At 41.8% G+C, this 16,896-nt stretch overlaps 1 protein-coding gene across 1 annotated transcript; it reads right to left on the reverse strand.

Moving 5' to 3' along the window:
• Window positions 1-1,848: 1,848 nt before the first annotated feature.
• On the reverse strand, window positions 1,849-12,010 carry exoc3l1 (exocyst complex component 3-like 1). The gene is made up of 15 exons (XM_069686997.1): window positions 11,920-12,010; window positions 7,582-7,757; window positions 7,205-7,424; window positions 6,840-7,052; window positions 6,419-6,618; window positions 6,100-6,318; window positions 5,835-5,905; window positions 4,496-4,613; window positions 4,091-4,216; window positions 3,890-3,990; window positions 3,680-3,796; window positions 3,270-3,540; window positions 2,889-3,044; window positions 2,601-2,734; window positions 1,849-2,327 (listed from the first exon to the last, which is right to left on the reverse strand). The coding sequence occupies exons 1-15, from the start codon at window positions 11,960-11,962 to the stop codon at window positions 2,141-2,143; spliced, it is 2,352 nt and encodes a 783-aa protein (XP_069543098.1). The 5' UTR covers window positions 11,963-12,010; the 3' UTR covers window positions 1,849-2,140.
• Window positions 12,011-16,896: the final 4,886 nt, after the last annotated feature.

A 16,896-nucleotide genomic window follows, 5' to 3' on the forward strand; every position in this document is an offset into this window, starting at 1 on the left:
TGGAGTAAAACATTCAGATGCTTCATTAACTTAATTATTAATTGAATCTACTAGAAATTAGGTTTTTATTTTGACTTCATTTTAAACTATTGACTCATAATATTAGCATAAAATTAACTCTCTTTTTTTTTTTTAAATTTAGAATTAAAAAGTTTGTTCAGCAGGAAATATCAGAGGCACTGCAGTTGAATACATTCAGAAATTCGATGAATAAGTAGACCTTGAATATCTCACAGGCTGTAAGAGAAACGTGCTCTTCTCTGCTGTCATGTGATGTTTTTCAATCAATGCTGAGGATTCAGAAGGGTTAGGTACATGTGTATTGTGTTATGTGATGGATTTCACTTAAAGTGTCTGTTCACATTTCCATTAGTAGTATGAGCCGTGTGAATTGCTTTAATTTTGTGTGAGGAGGTTTTCAGAAATCGGCCTCCAAAATGTCTGCTGCCTCGAAAATACAGTAAAAATATAATTATTTCGAAATGTGTTCAAAACATTTGTTCAGTAGAAAGTTCGGTCAACTTAATCTGTAATCAGTGAACAGCAAATTGACACATTGGCTGCAACATCAATTTTATAACATCATGCACTGGCCCAGTCAGCCCACATGGGGTGCCCTGTGTGCGGTTTAGGGACACCATATTACTGGGCGATTTGATTTCTGTTTTCAAACAGTTATTAAAATTAGACCTGGACCAGCAAGTCACAATTCTATGTGCTTTGGGGGTAAAGGAAATTAAAAATGTTTGACTTTTCCCATCACTGAAAAGATGGGAATATATAAATATAATGAGGCCTTATTTTAACCTATTTTGGGGTCTAAATGTCTAACAGATACAACAGTTTGGGAATTTACAGTACATTGCAATCCCTGCAGGCAAATGCGCCTGATCAGTACATCCGTCAAAAAAGGCATTGTTTACGTCACGCACAGGCTCAGATTATTATTTAGAGTTTGTAACAGCATTACAGAAAGAATCTACAGAGACAGACCTTTTTGTTCAAGACTTTCATGCTTTTTTAAACCAGAAACAGCAGGTTTTCTTGCTGTTTTCTTTTGTTTGTATTGTTGTATTACTTTGCTGTTTTAAATGGTTAGTTTGGATCCAACACAATATTAATAATAATAATTTAATTAATACAGAAAAGTAACAGATCAATCCAGAAGTAGACCAGCTACCTCCATGTTCTGCAAGGTACATTACCTCAGTGGAGTCTAGTAGTTTGAAGAGAGCAATGTAAAGGCTGTTACTGGATTTTAGAAAGCCACAAAAAGGGCTCTCTCGATGGATTCTTTCAGAAATGTTGCTACACAGCAGCAGCATGCTATCACACTTTCCCTGCAGTAATGTTGTTAGATAATTAGAATAACACCCTGAGCCTGTCAGAGGCAAAAAACAAGCACTTTTAGTGGGTGTAGTTCAATTGGGCATTATAGCCCCAAACAATTATGTTGCAGCCATTACAGCCTGTTTTGAGCTGACGGCTCAAGCAGAGAGAGAGAGTTACACATTTAATTTCCTTTTCTCTACAACTAACCAGGGATTTGAGCTGTGACTTGCTGGTCCAGGACAAACTTCAGTTGAAACTAATTTTAAAACTATGTGCCACTGTGGCTTCTCATTTTTAAAGCCCTTAAGCAAGGCCCTGAACTCCAAACCTGCTTTAGTGGGAGACAAAAAAAGATGGATAGAAAAGATGGGTAGTTCAGTTGGTAGAGCGCATGCCTCATATACAGAGGCTGTATCGCCCCTGCAGAGAACCCTGGTTCAATTCCAGGTCCTTTGCTGCTTGTTATCCCCACTGTCTCTTCCACATGTTCTTCTGTCTATCGTCAGCTGTCCTGTCTAATAAAGCCAAATGGACAAATAATCTTAAGATAGGAATACAGTGATAGTGGCACTGTGCAGCTCCCAGTATGAAGAATGTGTAACATTTAGAGCGTGAAGCAGGATTGTTGCACAACAAACACAGACTCCATCAACACATATTCAGACTCAGCAGGAACAGATAAAACAGCATGTTTCTGTTTGGTCCTTCATATTGTAGAGCAATGATGGGCTTCAGGCTCCTGGCTTGATGATCTTTCCCAGAACATGATACACCCTCATTTAAATGTGACAGTTTATTGGCCGCAGTTTCATGCACACTTGGCGGTGAGCAGACAGAAGGCCATGGTGGAGGGAGGCACCAGGATGTCAGTGAAGATGGGCCGGTATCCTGCAGGCAGAGGGGGGGCGCTCTGCTCCAACAAGTCCAGTACAGCCCCTCTGATGTCCCTGGAGACGTCACCACGGATGTCCAGCAGCACAGACACGTGCTCTTCACTGAGGGAACAGACAAACATGAAGGCACAGTCTCTGGCCTGGTCCTCAAAATCCAGGCTGATTATATTAGAACCAAAATCTTCATGTTTAGCACTTCAGAAAGGTAGAGATCGTTTTTTAACATCTTTAATTCAACTTTTACTGAACGACACTGTTTGTATTATATACTTTTGTTATAAGGATCTAGTTTGACATTAATGGATATAATATTGTAATCTTAGAACTACAAGACTATTAGCAGGGGAAGCTAAAAAGCAGGTGATGTCAGATTACCTGATGTCAGGGTATTTGGCTGCAAGTCCGGAAACTTCCAAACTGAGCATGCCGGGGTCTTTCAGTCGGATGAAATCAGCCAGGACTGGAAGTAAAGCCAAAGGATTCACTTCGGGTACTGACCCTTCACCCTCCTACAGACAGATACAGACATGAGTTAGACTGAAAGGAACGCAGATACAGATATCAGTACGATTTCATGTAAGCAATGTTTGACACATGAGTTTGAACAGCACATTTTGAGGCTATGAAATGAATGACTGAAGTAAATATGATGTTCCTCCCCACCAGGCCGTGGAAGATCTCCCTTAACTGCTGCTCGTCCTGAACCATCTGCTGGGCGAGCTGCCTCCTCTCGTCTGCGCTGCGACACACCAGCCTCTTCTGCATCAGAGCCCTGACGTACTCCACCACAGCCAGCCACTGGGCCTCCTCCTGCAGACGCTGCACACACGGGGTTTTATTTAGAGAAGAAATAAATATAGAGAAACATAGAGACAGACAACCACTCATGCTTATTCACAGCTATGGGCAATTTTAAGTCACAAATTAAGAACCATGATGGTGTACCAGGAAAGAACCCATCCCATAAATTCTATCTCATCGAGATTTTTGGGGAATTAAACTAGCATCGGCACAGCGGGGACAGAAACAGAGCAGAGCTGTAACCTCTCTGCAAGGCGGTCGAACGCGGCTGTACAGCTCCAGGTGTCGCTCCAGGACGTGGCACAGTTTGGGGACGGGGTCTCCCTGGACCAGCCAGGGTCGGGTCAGCAGGCCCGGGAGGAGAGGCTGAAGGTCCAGCAGGAGCTGATCCATCACCAGGCGACACGCCCGTCTCACCGCCCGATCCAGAGCTGCCAGAGGGTTCGGAGGAGTCCTGGAGAACTGCCCCACCGAGCGGGACGACTGCTGCTGTCGCAGGCTCTCAGTGGACTGTCTGAAGCAAACACAACGGACACTGTAACTTTTACTCAGGCCTCTTTTTGTTTTTTTTATTTAATGTCATTTAGCTTTAATTTGTATTTTAAGCTTTGTCAGTGGCTACACACACCGTCTTTCTATTATAAGTATCTCACTTGAGGATGATGCAGTTGCTGATGGAGGCCAGCAGATAGTGGAGGTAGAACTTATTTCTGCTGTTGCTTGGATCCCTGCGGTGCTCCTTCCCAAATTCCACCAGAGCATCTCGAAACCTGTGATGGAAAGAATGAATAAAAGGGTGAAAGTGAAGACCCAACCAAAGCATATTGGATAAAACACAAATGAAATGGCTGCAGGTTGCACACCTGTTTATGAGGTTCTCCATCTCATACAGTCCCATCTGTATCGTCTGATCTCGTAAGGATTCTCCGATCATCAAAGCTACCCGGGAATTCTCCTCCAGCATCTAACACAGTCCCACAAACACACATTTAGATCTTTCTGTCTGCAGACCTCTTGTGTGTGCGCAGGTGGTAGTATTTGGTTTGTATTGGAATACAGTGTACCTGTGTGATGATGGTGGGCAGGCTGGTCTGGTAGAAACCTTCATGGTCCGTATCGGGCTCCTGGTCTCTCTGCCAGTCCTGTAGCTCCACCTGTAGAGCTTTGTGCATCCACTCTGATACACTCTTCTGTAACAGCAACAACATGCACACACATTCACTATCCTCAGTGTAACAACAACACATATCATGTTCCTCCACATGTCTTTCTTTCGTTCCGACTCAGAGACAGCTTCAATACTACCAACTTTTACAGAAAATGAGTTGAAATTGTTTTGTAAATATTTTTTATTCAGTTTCCAACCTGAATAATTTGTCCAATAATTAAACTACCTAGGGTCTCTGTTTTATGGTTCTCTGTGCACTAGGATGCAAGTCACAATTTGGTATCTTTAGTGGTTGACTCACCCGAACACTCTGCACATATTTGTTCTGCAGCTGCTCCAGTCCCTCGATGGAGATAAGAGGTCCGAGTTCTTCTCTCTCCATCTCACTCACCAGCTCTGGATGACCCATCATGTCTGGACTGCAAAATCAACACGGTCAGAGTCTGATAATTTATCTGATATTTTTATTAAAGATACTTGAACTTTTTTACTGGGGCTGGAGAAGCTGATGGGAATCTGGATGAATCCTTTTTTAAGGCCGCTTCATTGTAAAAGCTTTTGCCTGAGAGGGTTAAACTTTAAAGATGTGGGAGAAGTATAACAACACTTCTTCCTGTCCTTTTCATTTTGCAACAACTTGAGGTGAAACGAAAGACAAAACGTGTTTACTCTGAAATTGGAAAATCTGCCTTTAGCTTTTGTGCTCCAAACACACACTCTAATTTCTCTTGGACAAATGAAGGCGTTGATCTCAAACCACTTCACCTCAGCCTGCGAATGTTTTTATTAATTACTGTGTTTTTGTTTGTTTTAATTGTGTTGTTTTCTGTATCTTGACATTATTGCAAAAGAGGGAAACCTCAATGATCGTCGAGGCTTAAATAAATAAATGAATAAAACCAAAATCGCTATTTTGCCTGTAATTAGTTCAGAATGCAGCAGTTAATTTCCTACTGCTTTAAACAGACAACATCAAATCATCTCGATCCTGGCTTCTTTCCAATGGCCCCTTGCTAAATTTTTTATATTTTGATGATTACTTTTAAAGCACGTCTGGGTCTTCCCCAAGCTACATAGATGATATGTTGACATTATATGAGCCAGCTTTTCTACATCACTAGTGACTGTGTTTGTCTTCAGGAACGACCTACGAGAGGAGATCAGGCTTGCGAAATCAGTGATGTATTTCAAATCACATTTTTTATACACTTGATTTTATGTAATGCATCTTTTTTAAGACATTTATTTCATTAGGGTTTATTTAAACATACATGTTTGAAAATGTTATGCTTATTTCTTTTACTATCCTCATCATTCATCATCCTTCTGCCTTATGTCATCTGTGTTTTGCATCTTTTGTCTTCTTGATTTAACTGAACCTTAACTTTACTTTAATATTCGCTTTATATTACTATTATTGGGGGTCCCAGCACCTAAGTTATGAACCACAGATTGAGACTTAGATGACTTGCTTTTACGCAAACCAATTGCTTAGTGTTGCTCTGAACAATTTTGAAACCTGAAATTAGATAGCTATAGCTGTGTAACTGATCAAAGCCTACTTTATCCTAAAGGTAAATGCAGCCGCACATTACAAAACACACAACAAGGCACATAGACAAAGGGGTGACAGAGCTCACCTGTTGTAGATGTGAAGCACCCAGTTGAGCACAGCAAAGATTTCACCACTCTCAAGATCCCAGCTGCTAACCTAGGCAACAAGTATCACTTACATGTGTATAGTGAGGTACTCAACAGAGTGTGACAGTCTGCTTTAAAAAACATAATACAACGTAGTACAGCCCTTAGAATCGTCCCTGTAACGTTTTAGAGAGATCTGTATTCTACATGGTGTTGATTTGTACTAAAGCTAAACATCAGCAGGATTTCTCTCACATCACTCACCTGTGCCAGGTGAGCATGTAAACAACGGTGGCTGGCCCTCAGATAGGCTCCTGTCAGCTGGTAGTGTGATGGGACACAGTGCTCCAGCAGGTGGCGGACGGTGGCCAGATCTGCCATGATACCATGCTGGAGAGCAGAAAGGTGGCCGGCCAGACCTGGACCTCTCGTGTGCAGGTAGGAAACACTGCGAAAGCGTGCAGAGACCGCCTCCTCTAGTACCTGAGAGGCAGGGAGGACAGGCTTTAGGATAAAATTAGCCTTTTTAAAGGAGAAACTTGCTGAAAGGTACATTGTTATGTTTGAATTAGCTGTTTCCAACCTGGAAGAAGCTTGCCTTCCAGCAGCGAGGTCTTCCCGGGGGCAGGGGCCTTGTGTTGCCTCTGGTCCCTCCTCGTTCCTCCAGCAGAGCTTGGTCCAGGGCCTCCTCCCGCTCCACTATCCTCACTGCTGATACAAAAGGTGTGGGGTTTTGTCTGGCCAGAGCCAGAGCACTGCTCACCACCGCCCACAGCTCCTTACCTGCATGATGAGAATGGAGACGTTCACCCACACAGAGATATTACAGTCAGGCATTGATGATTCATATTAATGAGTCCCCGAGTCACAATTTGGTCTAAGGAAGTCTAAGGCTACTTTTAAAGTTTTATTGGGCTGGCACGGATTCACTGATCATTAATTTCAGGCCCACTCTTACATAATTCACCGGAGCTGCAACCTCCTGGGCTAAAAGGCCTCCTTACCCAGAGCATCCACCAGCTGCCCAACACCAGAGAAATACTTGTCCACCAGCTCCTGGTCTTCAGTGCTGAGTGTACTTCCTGCTTTCCCAGCAGCTCCGTGAAGCTGCCAGAGGATGTCGTCCTGCCAGCGCTCCAGATCCATCAGCCGGGCGTGGGCCTCCAGGAGCCGCCGGGACTCCACCAGACGCTCCGTCTCCAACACCATGCTCCGCACTGCAAAGAGCAGGGAAGAGTGAAAGGGGCAGGCATCAAAAAATAGAGTTATTTTAAATCAATTTTGCATTTCTAGTTGTTTGCATTTTTATTGAGAGTTTCTTCAAAGAGAATGCCTTTTAGGCCCATGTGGTCACAAAGCATCACCTCACCGGAGTAAAGTCGTGGCAGGTTGCTGACGGCAGAGAGGAGCTGACTGTGATTGACTGACACCTCTCTCATCCTCTCCAGAGACTTCACCCCCTCTGTGTTTCCATCGGACTCCAGTCCTGCTTTCTTCAAAGCGTGTGACACCTCCCTCAGCTCTGTCCTGGCCTCCCGGAGCTGCTCCAGACCCCAACCTACCCCCTCCAGGTACGACTGGACCATGGACTGGAAGGGAAGCAGCACACTGGTTACTTTAAGTTCCCATTGTTGACAAATGGCAATAATTTCTTCTCAAGTGTAAAGCTACAACCATTTAGACACCTTTCAATACTCTGTGTAAGTATGTCGGTGTGTGTGTTTGGATGTGTGCCTGTGATGTCACCTTGAGTCTGGTGTGTATGGAGGTGGTCCTCTGACTCTCTCTCTTCCTGTACTGGCTCAGGCGCTCCAGATGCTCAGGTCGACAGAAAACACCTGACGCCCACTTCAGGGCTGCGCCGCGAGCCAAACACTCGGCCCTCGCCACTTCCGGCCATATCTCAGCCACCGACACCCTGTCTGAAAAATAGACACAGCACAAGGGAAATAACTTCCTAAAGCAATTCTGAGAGGTCATTTTTTACAAAAACTAGAAGGAAATGTTTTGTTAGAAAATACATGCAATTGTAAAACAGAGGAGTTCTCAAACATGATGTTTTGCCTAGAGTGAACACTTTGTCCCTTCAGGGTTCATCTTTCTCCATGTTTTCAACAGGAGCTGACTTATCTGAATTCTCCTCCCCTACAAAACAAATAGCTTGTTAGCCTAGCTAGCCTTTTACATTCACTTTTATTTCGATACCAAGGACTATCTTCTTTTTCATACCATGCTCATTAAAAAAACATATTTATAAAGTCACTGTAATTTCTTTTCTTTGTAACATTTTGAAGACAGTTCCTTCCTTAATACTCAGGTTAGCCTGTTAGCTAAATCTAGCACTCCTTTCTTTTGAGGCCCGACACATGGTGAGGTAGTTCCTGCTCAGTTGCAAAGCACAAAGAAGACACATTTTGTAGAAGTATTGCAGAAGCTTCACGTTGTATCTGGTTTATCAGGCAGACTCTAAACATGAGAAACTCAGACATGTGTGAATTAAACAGTCTGATCATGTCTAACACAACAAACATATAGAGAATAATGAATAATGGATGCCAAGTTCTCTTCTGCGTTAAGTAGCTAAGAGTTAAACCACTCTTGGTTCCTTGCTGAGCTTTATGGTGGATTTTAATGGTTAAAAAAAGTCCAGCACACTAACATAAAAAATGCTATGATCGGAGCAGATGTAATATTCCACACGGTACATATATTGACATATATTAACTGAATGTGACTATAAGTTGGGAGTCAACTGTTAACCTGATCGATCATGAGACAAGATACTTCAGGATCCAGGACATTCTGTTGCGTGTTTGGGCAGAAGTGGATGACTTGGCCCTGAGAGGATGAGTTATTTTACAAAGGAAGAGCAAACTGACACGTACAACTGATTATTTGGTAAATGAGGTTCAACTCACTCACCAGTGTCATTATTTTTGTTTCCAAGAAATGTTGGAGAAATAAAATCCAGCACGTTTTGATAATGTTGATTCCCAGATGGAAAGTTTTCTGTCAGGAGGAATAACCGATTGCATTATTTTTCTGTATTAATCAGTTTCTCATTTACAAACTGAAGACATGATTTTGTTACAGCTCAAAATATTGTCTCCTACACCGGCCCCGAGAGCCTAACACACTGCAATTTAAGGAAACAACACTTTGATAACACATTGCCACATTAACAAAACAGGCCACAAATCAAAACAACACAGGCCCATTCCACAACACAACCTAATACAGACAACAAATCCAGATACAGATTATACAACTTAATACAAACAACACAACAAAAATAACCACAACACAACCAACTACCTCTACACAACCAGATACAGGCAACAAAACCAAATATCAACAATGCAACTAAATAATGACAACACAATGAAATGCAAAAAACACCAAAAACCGCAACAGAACCAAATACAGGCAATGCATCCAAATATTGGCAACATCACCAAATAAAGACAACACAACCAAATATCAGCAACACAACCAAACAAAGACGACACAACCAAATATCAGCAACACAACCAAACAAAGACAACACAACCAAATAAAGACAACACAACCAAATATCAGCAACACAACCAAACATAGACAACACAACCAGATATCAGCAACACAACCAAATATAGACAACAAAACAAATACCACAACACAACATTGAGAACACAAGCAAATCTGAAAACAACAGCATCACATTGTTTGGTTGCGTTGTTGTCTTTGGGTGTGTTGTCTGTATTATCAGCATGTTTTTAAAGCTGTGCGTGCTCTCTCGAATGGATGACAAGCTTAATTTTCTTTTATTTTGACTGATTGCTGTGTGTTGGGCTCTCAGGGGCACCTTACCTCCCACCTCTCATATATTTTCCCTTTCAGTGTTTCGCTACCAACCATATCCCCCATAAAAAGAGAGCATATTGAGCACACTAAGCAGCAGCAGTATTGATGTTTAGGGAATAGGATATGCTGAGCAGTCTGAGTCAAACATTTCTCTGCAACCTAATGGAAAGGTTATTTTTATAGCAGGGAGAACTGAGGCTCTGCTGTCAGTCAGATTAGGAGCTTATCTTCCTCTTCTGTTAGTCAGCTATTCAGGCAGCCATCACATGACAATGCATCATTTGAGTTTATCATCTTAATTGGGCTTAAGTGAATAATGTGTTGGTTAGTGACTTAGCCGAGTGCAATGTGCTGCGTTAGGTCACCAGATTTGTGCAGTCACTCTGTTACTTTAGGGTGGAACGCTTGAGATGAGAAAATTCAATCATAGATTGCACATGTGTCACTAAAAGTTCAGCTTTCAGGTCAGTGAGAGGTCCTGGTAAGTATAGACATTCACAGCTCTGTGTGTTTGTGAAGATGTTTGGATGTCTCAGTTACACAAACAGGGCTTTATCTCTCCCTTAGAGGGGGTCATGGGACACTCTGCTATCTCCTACCAAGCCTAAACCTGAAGCAATGAAATGTCATTATCAGCAACTCTGAAAACAATAAGCCATAGAGCTCACATTCAGGAAAGTGATGAGGGTTATATAAGCTGGAGCTGCAAGAGCTCAGTGATAAACACAACTCCATGGAGGACAATATAGCAGCTTGTCACTGTTTATAGCACTGTGATGCTGCTGTTATGGCAGTATGGAATCCAGCAGGCCCTCTGGTCATGAAGATGCATGCATGGTAGAGAATTACAGAGGCTAAAAACGCTAGACTTCTTTCTTCAATGCAGATATTTCTGTAAGGGGGCATCCCACCAATTTAACATGTTTATGTCAGTTTATAACCAAGCAGCCACCTCCAGGACTGAGAGATGAAGATTATGCAGAAGTGCTGATACCTGCAGTACCTTCAGTGGCCACTGTGCCTTTTTTCAGAAGCAAGTGAATCCCCATTATTTTCATGTTAAAATCTTCAACTTTACATTATAATTAAATGTGTTTACAGCCTGGTACAAAACAGTTTTGGTCTTTGAAGCTCCTGTGGAGGAGTTCTTTGCTGGTTATGAAACAGACTGAAATTAATTCTGATGTCTCTATATGACCTACAAAAGCAAACCAGACCATCAGCGACACCATTGATTATTTATATATAGTTATTTTTCATGCCTGGAACCACAGGCTTAGGTAGGTGTTGAAGCGATTTACTGCACGCTGCATTTGTTTACATTTTCCAGGGCAAAAATTTAAAGTGAGTGATACATATGACTGTTAAAGAAAGCAGGATGAGATTTTTTGTTAAAAAAGCATGTACGGGGCTAAATCAGCAAACACATAGGAGGTACATCTTTGTCCACAGGGGGAGCCAAAATCAACACAAACTGAAAGTTCCTCTCAGGAGCTTTAAAGCTGGTTCTCTGTTAGTAGGATTTTTTTATATAACCCAAGCTCTCTCAGCTTCTTTAGTGTGATAAATAAACAACTCTGGTCAGCCACCAACACAACAAGAATCTCGCTTTGTGGGAATCTCCAGGTGAGAAAATCTCACCACAAGGTTTATTTAGGAGTTGTTGTGGAGCTTTTCACATCAAATCGCATGAACGTCCATCAGCAGATGCCCAGTTGTCCTGAAATTGTAGATGTTACAACTCATATTTTTTCTATGCAAAATCCTTGAATTATAGATTGAACATCAACAATTCCATGACAAGTTGGCAAATACCAAATGGACTTTATTACGATCTCTAATTGCATTTGTAGCATCTAAAGTTTAAATTCAAACACACTGATGAACCTGTAGAGTTAGCACAAAAGTTTGATGTTATTTTTTCCGGAAAGAACACAGGATAACGAACAGCTTCTGTGATGAGGGAGGAACCTTCTTCACACTGAGGGGGGTTGACACAGACTGGCAGATGTTCAATACGTAATCAAAGGCCAGTGCGGCCCAGATCAATACATTAGTCTCACCCTAACACTTGAATGATTCACTTTAAAGAGCCCATTCATTTATCTGATAGAGAAGCAACTCTGCAGCCATTCCTATTGAGAAGCTTTACAAAATGTGGGTGTTGGCCTTTCAGCAATGTTGTCAACAGGCAAACAGTGTGTGTCTGTGCATGTATGTTCAGTATGTGTGTCCCGTTACCTTCTGGTTTGTCACCAACGCTCTTCTGATCCCCCGCTGACATTGAAGTTCAGTTTTCGACCGCAGAGTGTCCTTGTCCCAGAGGGCTGGCACTGAGGGTACCCAGGGTGCAACGCTGCCAGGGAGCGGTGAATAAAGACAGAGATGAGACAGAGGAGAAGAAGGAGAAGAAAGGGTGGAGGAGAGAGGGCACATATCCATTCTACTGACGGCTTTCCTCTTTCACCCTCACACACACTCTCTCTCCCAGACACATCCTCTGCTGAGAGGCCGGCAGGAAAGGGAGGGAGCTGGGTGAGGGGGGTGGAGAGGGAAGAGAATAATGCTGGAGAGTGGGGAGGGTGAGGGGAGAAAGGGGCAGGGATAGGGAGGGTATCAGGAAACATGCTGCATTCAAGGGCCTGTTGAGTAAATGGAATTAGAGAATAATATTCAGTCCAGCTTTCTTATTGCTAAGCTTTCAGCAACAGTCTCTACCAGGCAAGAATAAAGGGTCATGGATGAAATCTTAATAGCTGCTGAGCTGACATATCAACAGATCCATCTCTATGACACCACCCCCTCATGAGGTCCATGTGATGCAGTCCATGTTTTCTTAAACTTCCTTTTCCAACATTAAAAACAAACTTTCTTGCTCAACGAAGATTTTTTAAAGACATAAGGCAACATTTTGGGAAGTGCTGTTAATTAAGCAATATCACATGAGAGGGAGTGATGTTGTACTGAATATCATCACAGCTGTGATTCGGTCGCAGGCCCAAGGCTGCAGATAATCACTGAAACTGAACTGATACTGGACTGTTGTTGCCAAGCAACCCAAACATTCTCCTGCACTCTGTGTCTACAGGTTACCACAGATCAGCTACTTTGTATGACGTATATTTCTCTGTTTGGTTTAATTATGAAAGCAACCAGTGAAATAAGAGTCTGCTGTGTGATTCAGAGGTACCAGCTTGATCAATGTAAACATACACGGTCTGCTGTAATGTTAATTAACAGTATTCAGAACACTGGGCTGAGGCGGAGTGATACACAGAGTGAAAAGTCCCAGTGATGTTGTTCTCTATATCACCACTCATGGAATGCCTCTTGTCCAATCAGATTACTTGGTCAGAAATAACTGTTGAATATTAAGAGTTACATGAGAAGACTGATAGCACTAACATGTCTGTTCAGCAAATCAAAATGCTGCCAGTTAGCCTAGTTTAGCTAATAAAAGAGACTGAAAACAACTAGTCTGGCTTTGTCCAAGGGTAACAAAAACCCTCACCTACGACGAGTGGTTGCTGACCCAACATTAAAAGAACTCAAACACATAAAATTAAAAGTAATTCATGTCCAAGTTCTTATCCCAAAAATGATTAAAAGAAGCACAAGAGAGAGTGAGAGATGGTGAGAAAAAAATGCAGATGGTGACAGAAGTCGAAGGGTTAATGAGAGCAGAGGTTAAGTGGACTTGGTGTTCCACAAAAACCTCCTGGGAGTCTGAGAGTCCTTGACTCGTAAAGGGAAACCAATTAAACTCACATATACAGGAAGAAACAATGTATAATGCATAAGTCCTTAGCCTGCAACCCGCTGTAAAAGAAACACAAAGGAGCCAAGAACTAATGGAGTCCATGATGATTCTTCAGTCAGAGGAAGGATGATTATTCTTCATTAGTCACTAACCTTCTAAACAGCAGGTGTTTAAACTTTGTGTCTCTATTGTTGTTGCTGAACAATATGTGTTAGACTTTTCCGCTGAAACAAAAACAGAATGTGTTTCTGACCCTCGACTGATCCTCTGCAGCTGTTTGACCAGCGCCAGCTACTACCACTGAGGAAGTTTGTTTATTTGCAGTCAGTCAAGTCGGCTGACCCCGCCGCCCTGTTTACGCCTCCGAACTTCCCGGACCTCTTCAAAACATTAGCAAGGATTGTGCCAAATGTCCTGCAGACTGGAGCCAGAACAAACATGCAATCCGAGAGGGATGATTGGATCATCATCTCTGAATCCTGCACTTCACCATGCAATCGTACAATTTGTGCGTGGGTGCACTGGCCTTGAGAGCCCTTGTGTATGGGTTGTAGTTTAGAGGAATGTTAGGGACTGTGCTAAAGTTATTTTAAGAAACATCAAGTTTAAAAAAACCCAAGATCCCCCCACTGTTTGTTTTCCGTTTTATCATAAGAAGAGTTTGTATATATTTAGTCATAGGTCCTCTGGTTTCCCTTTGAAAAGAAAGAAAGAATACAGACTACTGCCATCTGCTGGCCTGGAGAGTTGTTTCCTCTCATGCAGGCTCAGAACGTACTGTACATGCTAGTTGGCCATCAGCTGAGTGCAAGTTGTTTGCTAAGACACAGACAATATTTGGCTTTTGTTTCCAATGGTACTTGATGTTGGACTTGTAGTTTCTTGGGCTATACTGTATTATCATCTTTGAGTTGCTTTGTCAAACTTGCTAGCTCACACATCGAGCAGATATGGAGCAACATTAGCATCTATTTTAAGTTGTAGTTTCTGGCAAACAGACAAAGTGTTTACCCTACCTTTAACTCTGTTTTGGTCTATCAATACCTAACAAGAATATGTTAAGGCTGTTAAAATGATTCACTATGTTCACCAGCTAACTGCAAACTTTGTCTCCTGTTTTGTGCTGGGCAGAGGCCCATAAAAAGGTGGGATGCTATGTAAAATGTAAATGAAATAGACAGCCTAAATGTGCTAATGTCTTGACATACAGCAACCACTACAAAAAAAATGATTTTCTCTGGTTTGTGTTTCTGTTAAATTGACTTTTGTTTACTGAACACAACACATATCCCTACTTTCAAATCAAATGTTCTCATTTAGGTCTTTTATTTGCGGAAAAAGACTGGTCAAGACCTCGAATAATACAAAGAAAACAAGTTCATGTTCATTTTTAAGCAACAGAATACTAATGTTTAAACTCAGGAAGAGTTCAGAAATCAATATTTGGTGGAATAACTCTGATTTTTAATTACAGCGTTCATGCATCTTGGAAGACTTTCACATTGCTGTTGGTTGACATTAGGCCACTGCACAAAAATTCAAGCTTTGTTGGATGGCTTGTGACCATCCATCGTCCTCTTGATCACATTCAGGAGGTTTTCAATGGGGTTCAGAACTGGACTGGGCTGGCCGTGACATGTAGAGGGAGATGCTGATTTAAGAAAAATTTGGAGTGGTCTCTTAATTTTTTCTGGAGCTGCATATTTAAATAAAAACAATACAGAAATTCAATGTTCAAAAAGATAAATGTTCTTGTTTTTCATAAGTACTGCACTCACTCAGAATTTGATGCCTGTTTATTTACGTTTTACAAAAGTAGCTAACTTTTGAACTAATTTCTGAAACTGAAACAGTCTGAGAGCAGAATCTCTAAGTTTGTTTTGTGCACGACCCATTTAACACTAGTTATTTAACCCATTGTTATCGTACAGTAAAATAATAATTAATCAATTATAGCTGCTTTAAACATAAAGGGAAACACCAGGTTTAATACAACTCATGTAAAGGTTGAAATAAAATGAGATAGATATAAATAAAAGCTCTTTTCTGATCCTCTCTGATCATTTTTATACAGTCCCTTATCCTCTTCTTTGTAAACAAGATGAGAAATAATTTTGTTTTTCAAAGGTATGTGGAAACAGACAAGGATATCCAGGCCGGTATTGTTTAAGGTTAAGCCTCACTGTGTCTGTCAAGGTGGTTGCCATTGTTAGTCACACTAACAAGGCCACCCTCCTCGGAATCATCTCCTGTATGTTTGCCACACAGGAACAGTTTCCTCCAGAGCCTTGTAAGGAACAGAAGAGAGGTTGACACACCAGGATGTTGTGCCGAATGTATTCCTGCAGGGTGGGACCACATCACCGTGGACAACAAGGCCACTGACCTGCTGTTCTCTAGTTCTGACACTGACAGCGAGACTCTCTGCAGAAAAGTTTCTTCCTGTTTGTGTTTTGGCTGCTCAGTCGCTCCCTCTGCTGTAGATTCAGCAATCTGATTAGTATTCAGAGCCGTCCTGCAGGATTACATCAGAGAGTTGTGTTGAACCCAAGCATCCACACTACTGACACCTCTGCTTTTACCTTCTCACTGGTTCTCCATTGGCCATTGATCCAAAGTAAGACATTTCACCAACTAACGGTCACATTGATATGAAATTTACTGTGAATTTTATGGGTCCCCAGAACATGGTACATGCTGACCTTTCCTCTTGAGCTACTATAAGATAATCATATTTACTCGAACATGACAAGACAAAACAAAAATCCACAAGAAATCAGATATTAAGAGTTAAATGCCCAAATTTGAATGGAAAGATCTGCATAATCTTATTGGAAAACATATATGCACATGCCTATTTGCATTAACCTGAATGAGAATTAAGGCCATTGAAACCCTGTGCTGTACCATTGAGTTTAAGAGCTCTAACAGCTGGAGTTGGCTTATTTAACACAGCTGTATTTTTGTCCTGAAGGCAGAATCAATGCTCCCCCACCCCTTGTATTTGTCATCACCTTGGGCTCCACAACACCCTGCAGTGGCTCCACCCAGAGGAGCTATGGGACGAACAGGAAGTCTAATTCTAGACCACTTCCTGTATGACATTCCTGACCTGAGCCGCCTTCCTGCCAGACTATCTCAGGCTCAGTATGTATAGGAGATCAGCAGTGAATGTAAATGTGTAACAAGAGGAGAGTGTGGCAACACTGAAGCCATGTGAAGTATTTAAACCTTAAATCTAGTTTTCTGCAACATCTGTATGAAATTAGATTATTCACTGACTTTCACATGTTTGTACTGAAGAGAAAATGCAAATAATAAAGTGATATCATCAGGTTGATATGGGCCTGTCACATATTTATTGGTAATTGTCATTGTGTTTTCTGATACACGCCCTTTTTCAAAAATTTTTATAGATCACACTTTTGCCTTTTGTACCCGCACTTTCTGCAAAAGCC

The sequence above is a fragment of the Semicossyphus pulcher genome, unplaced genomic scaffold, assembly GCF_022749685.1.
Source record: "Semicossyphus pulcher isolate SPU_LCO1_2020_fin unplaced genomic scaffold, fSemPul1.0.p SCAF_8, whole genome shotgun sequence".
Classification (NCBI taxonomy): Eukaryota; Metazoa; Chordata; class Actinopteri; order Labriformes; family Labridae; genus Semicossyphus; species Semicossyphus pulcher.

What these genes read in the sequence shown, in the direction of transcription:
- exoc3l1 (XM_069686997.1), bottom strand. Translation starts at nt 11,962, where the DNA reads ATGTCAGCGGGGGATCAGAAGAGCGTTGGTGACAAACCAGAAG. An exon ending in TACATGCTCACCTGGCACAG is followed by an intron (nt 5,906 to 6,099) that starts GTGAGTGATGTG and finishes CTTGTTGCCTAG; the next exon opens with GTTAGCAGCTGGGATCTTGA. An exon ending in GTGCTTCACATCTACAACAG is followed by an intron (nt 4,614 to 5,834) that starts GTGAGCTCTGTC and finishes TTGATTTTGCAG; the next exon opens with TCCAGACATGATGGGTCATC.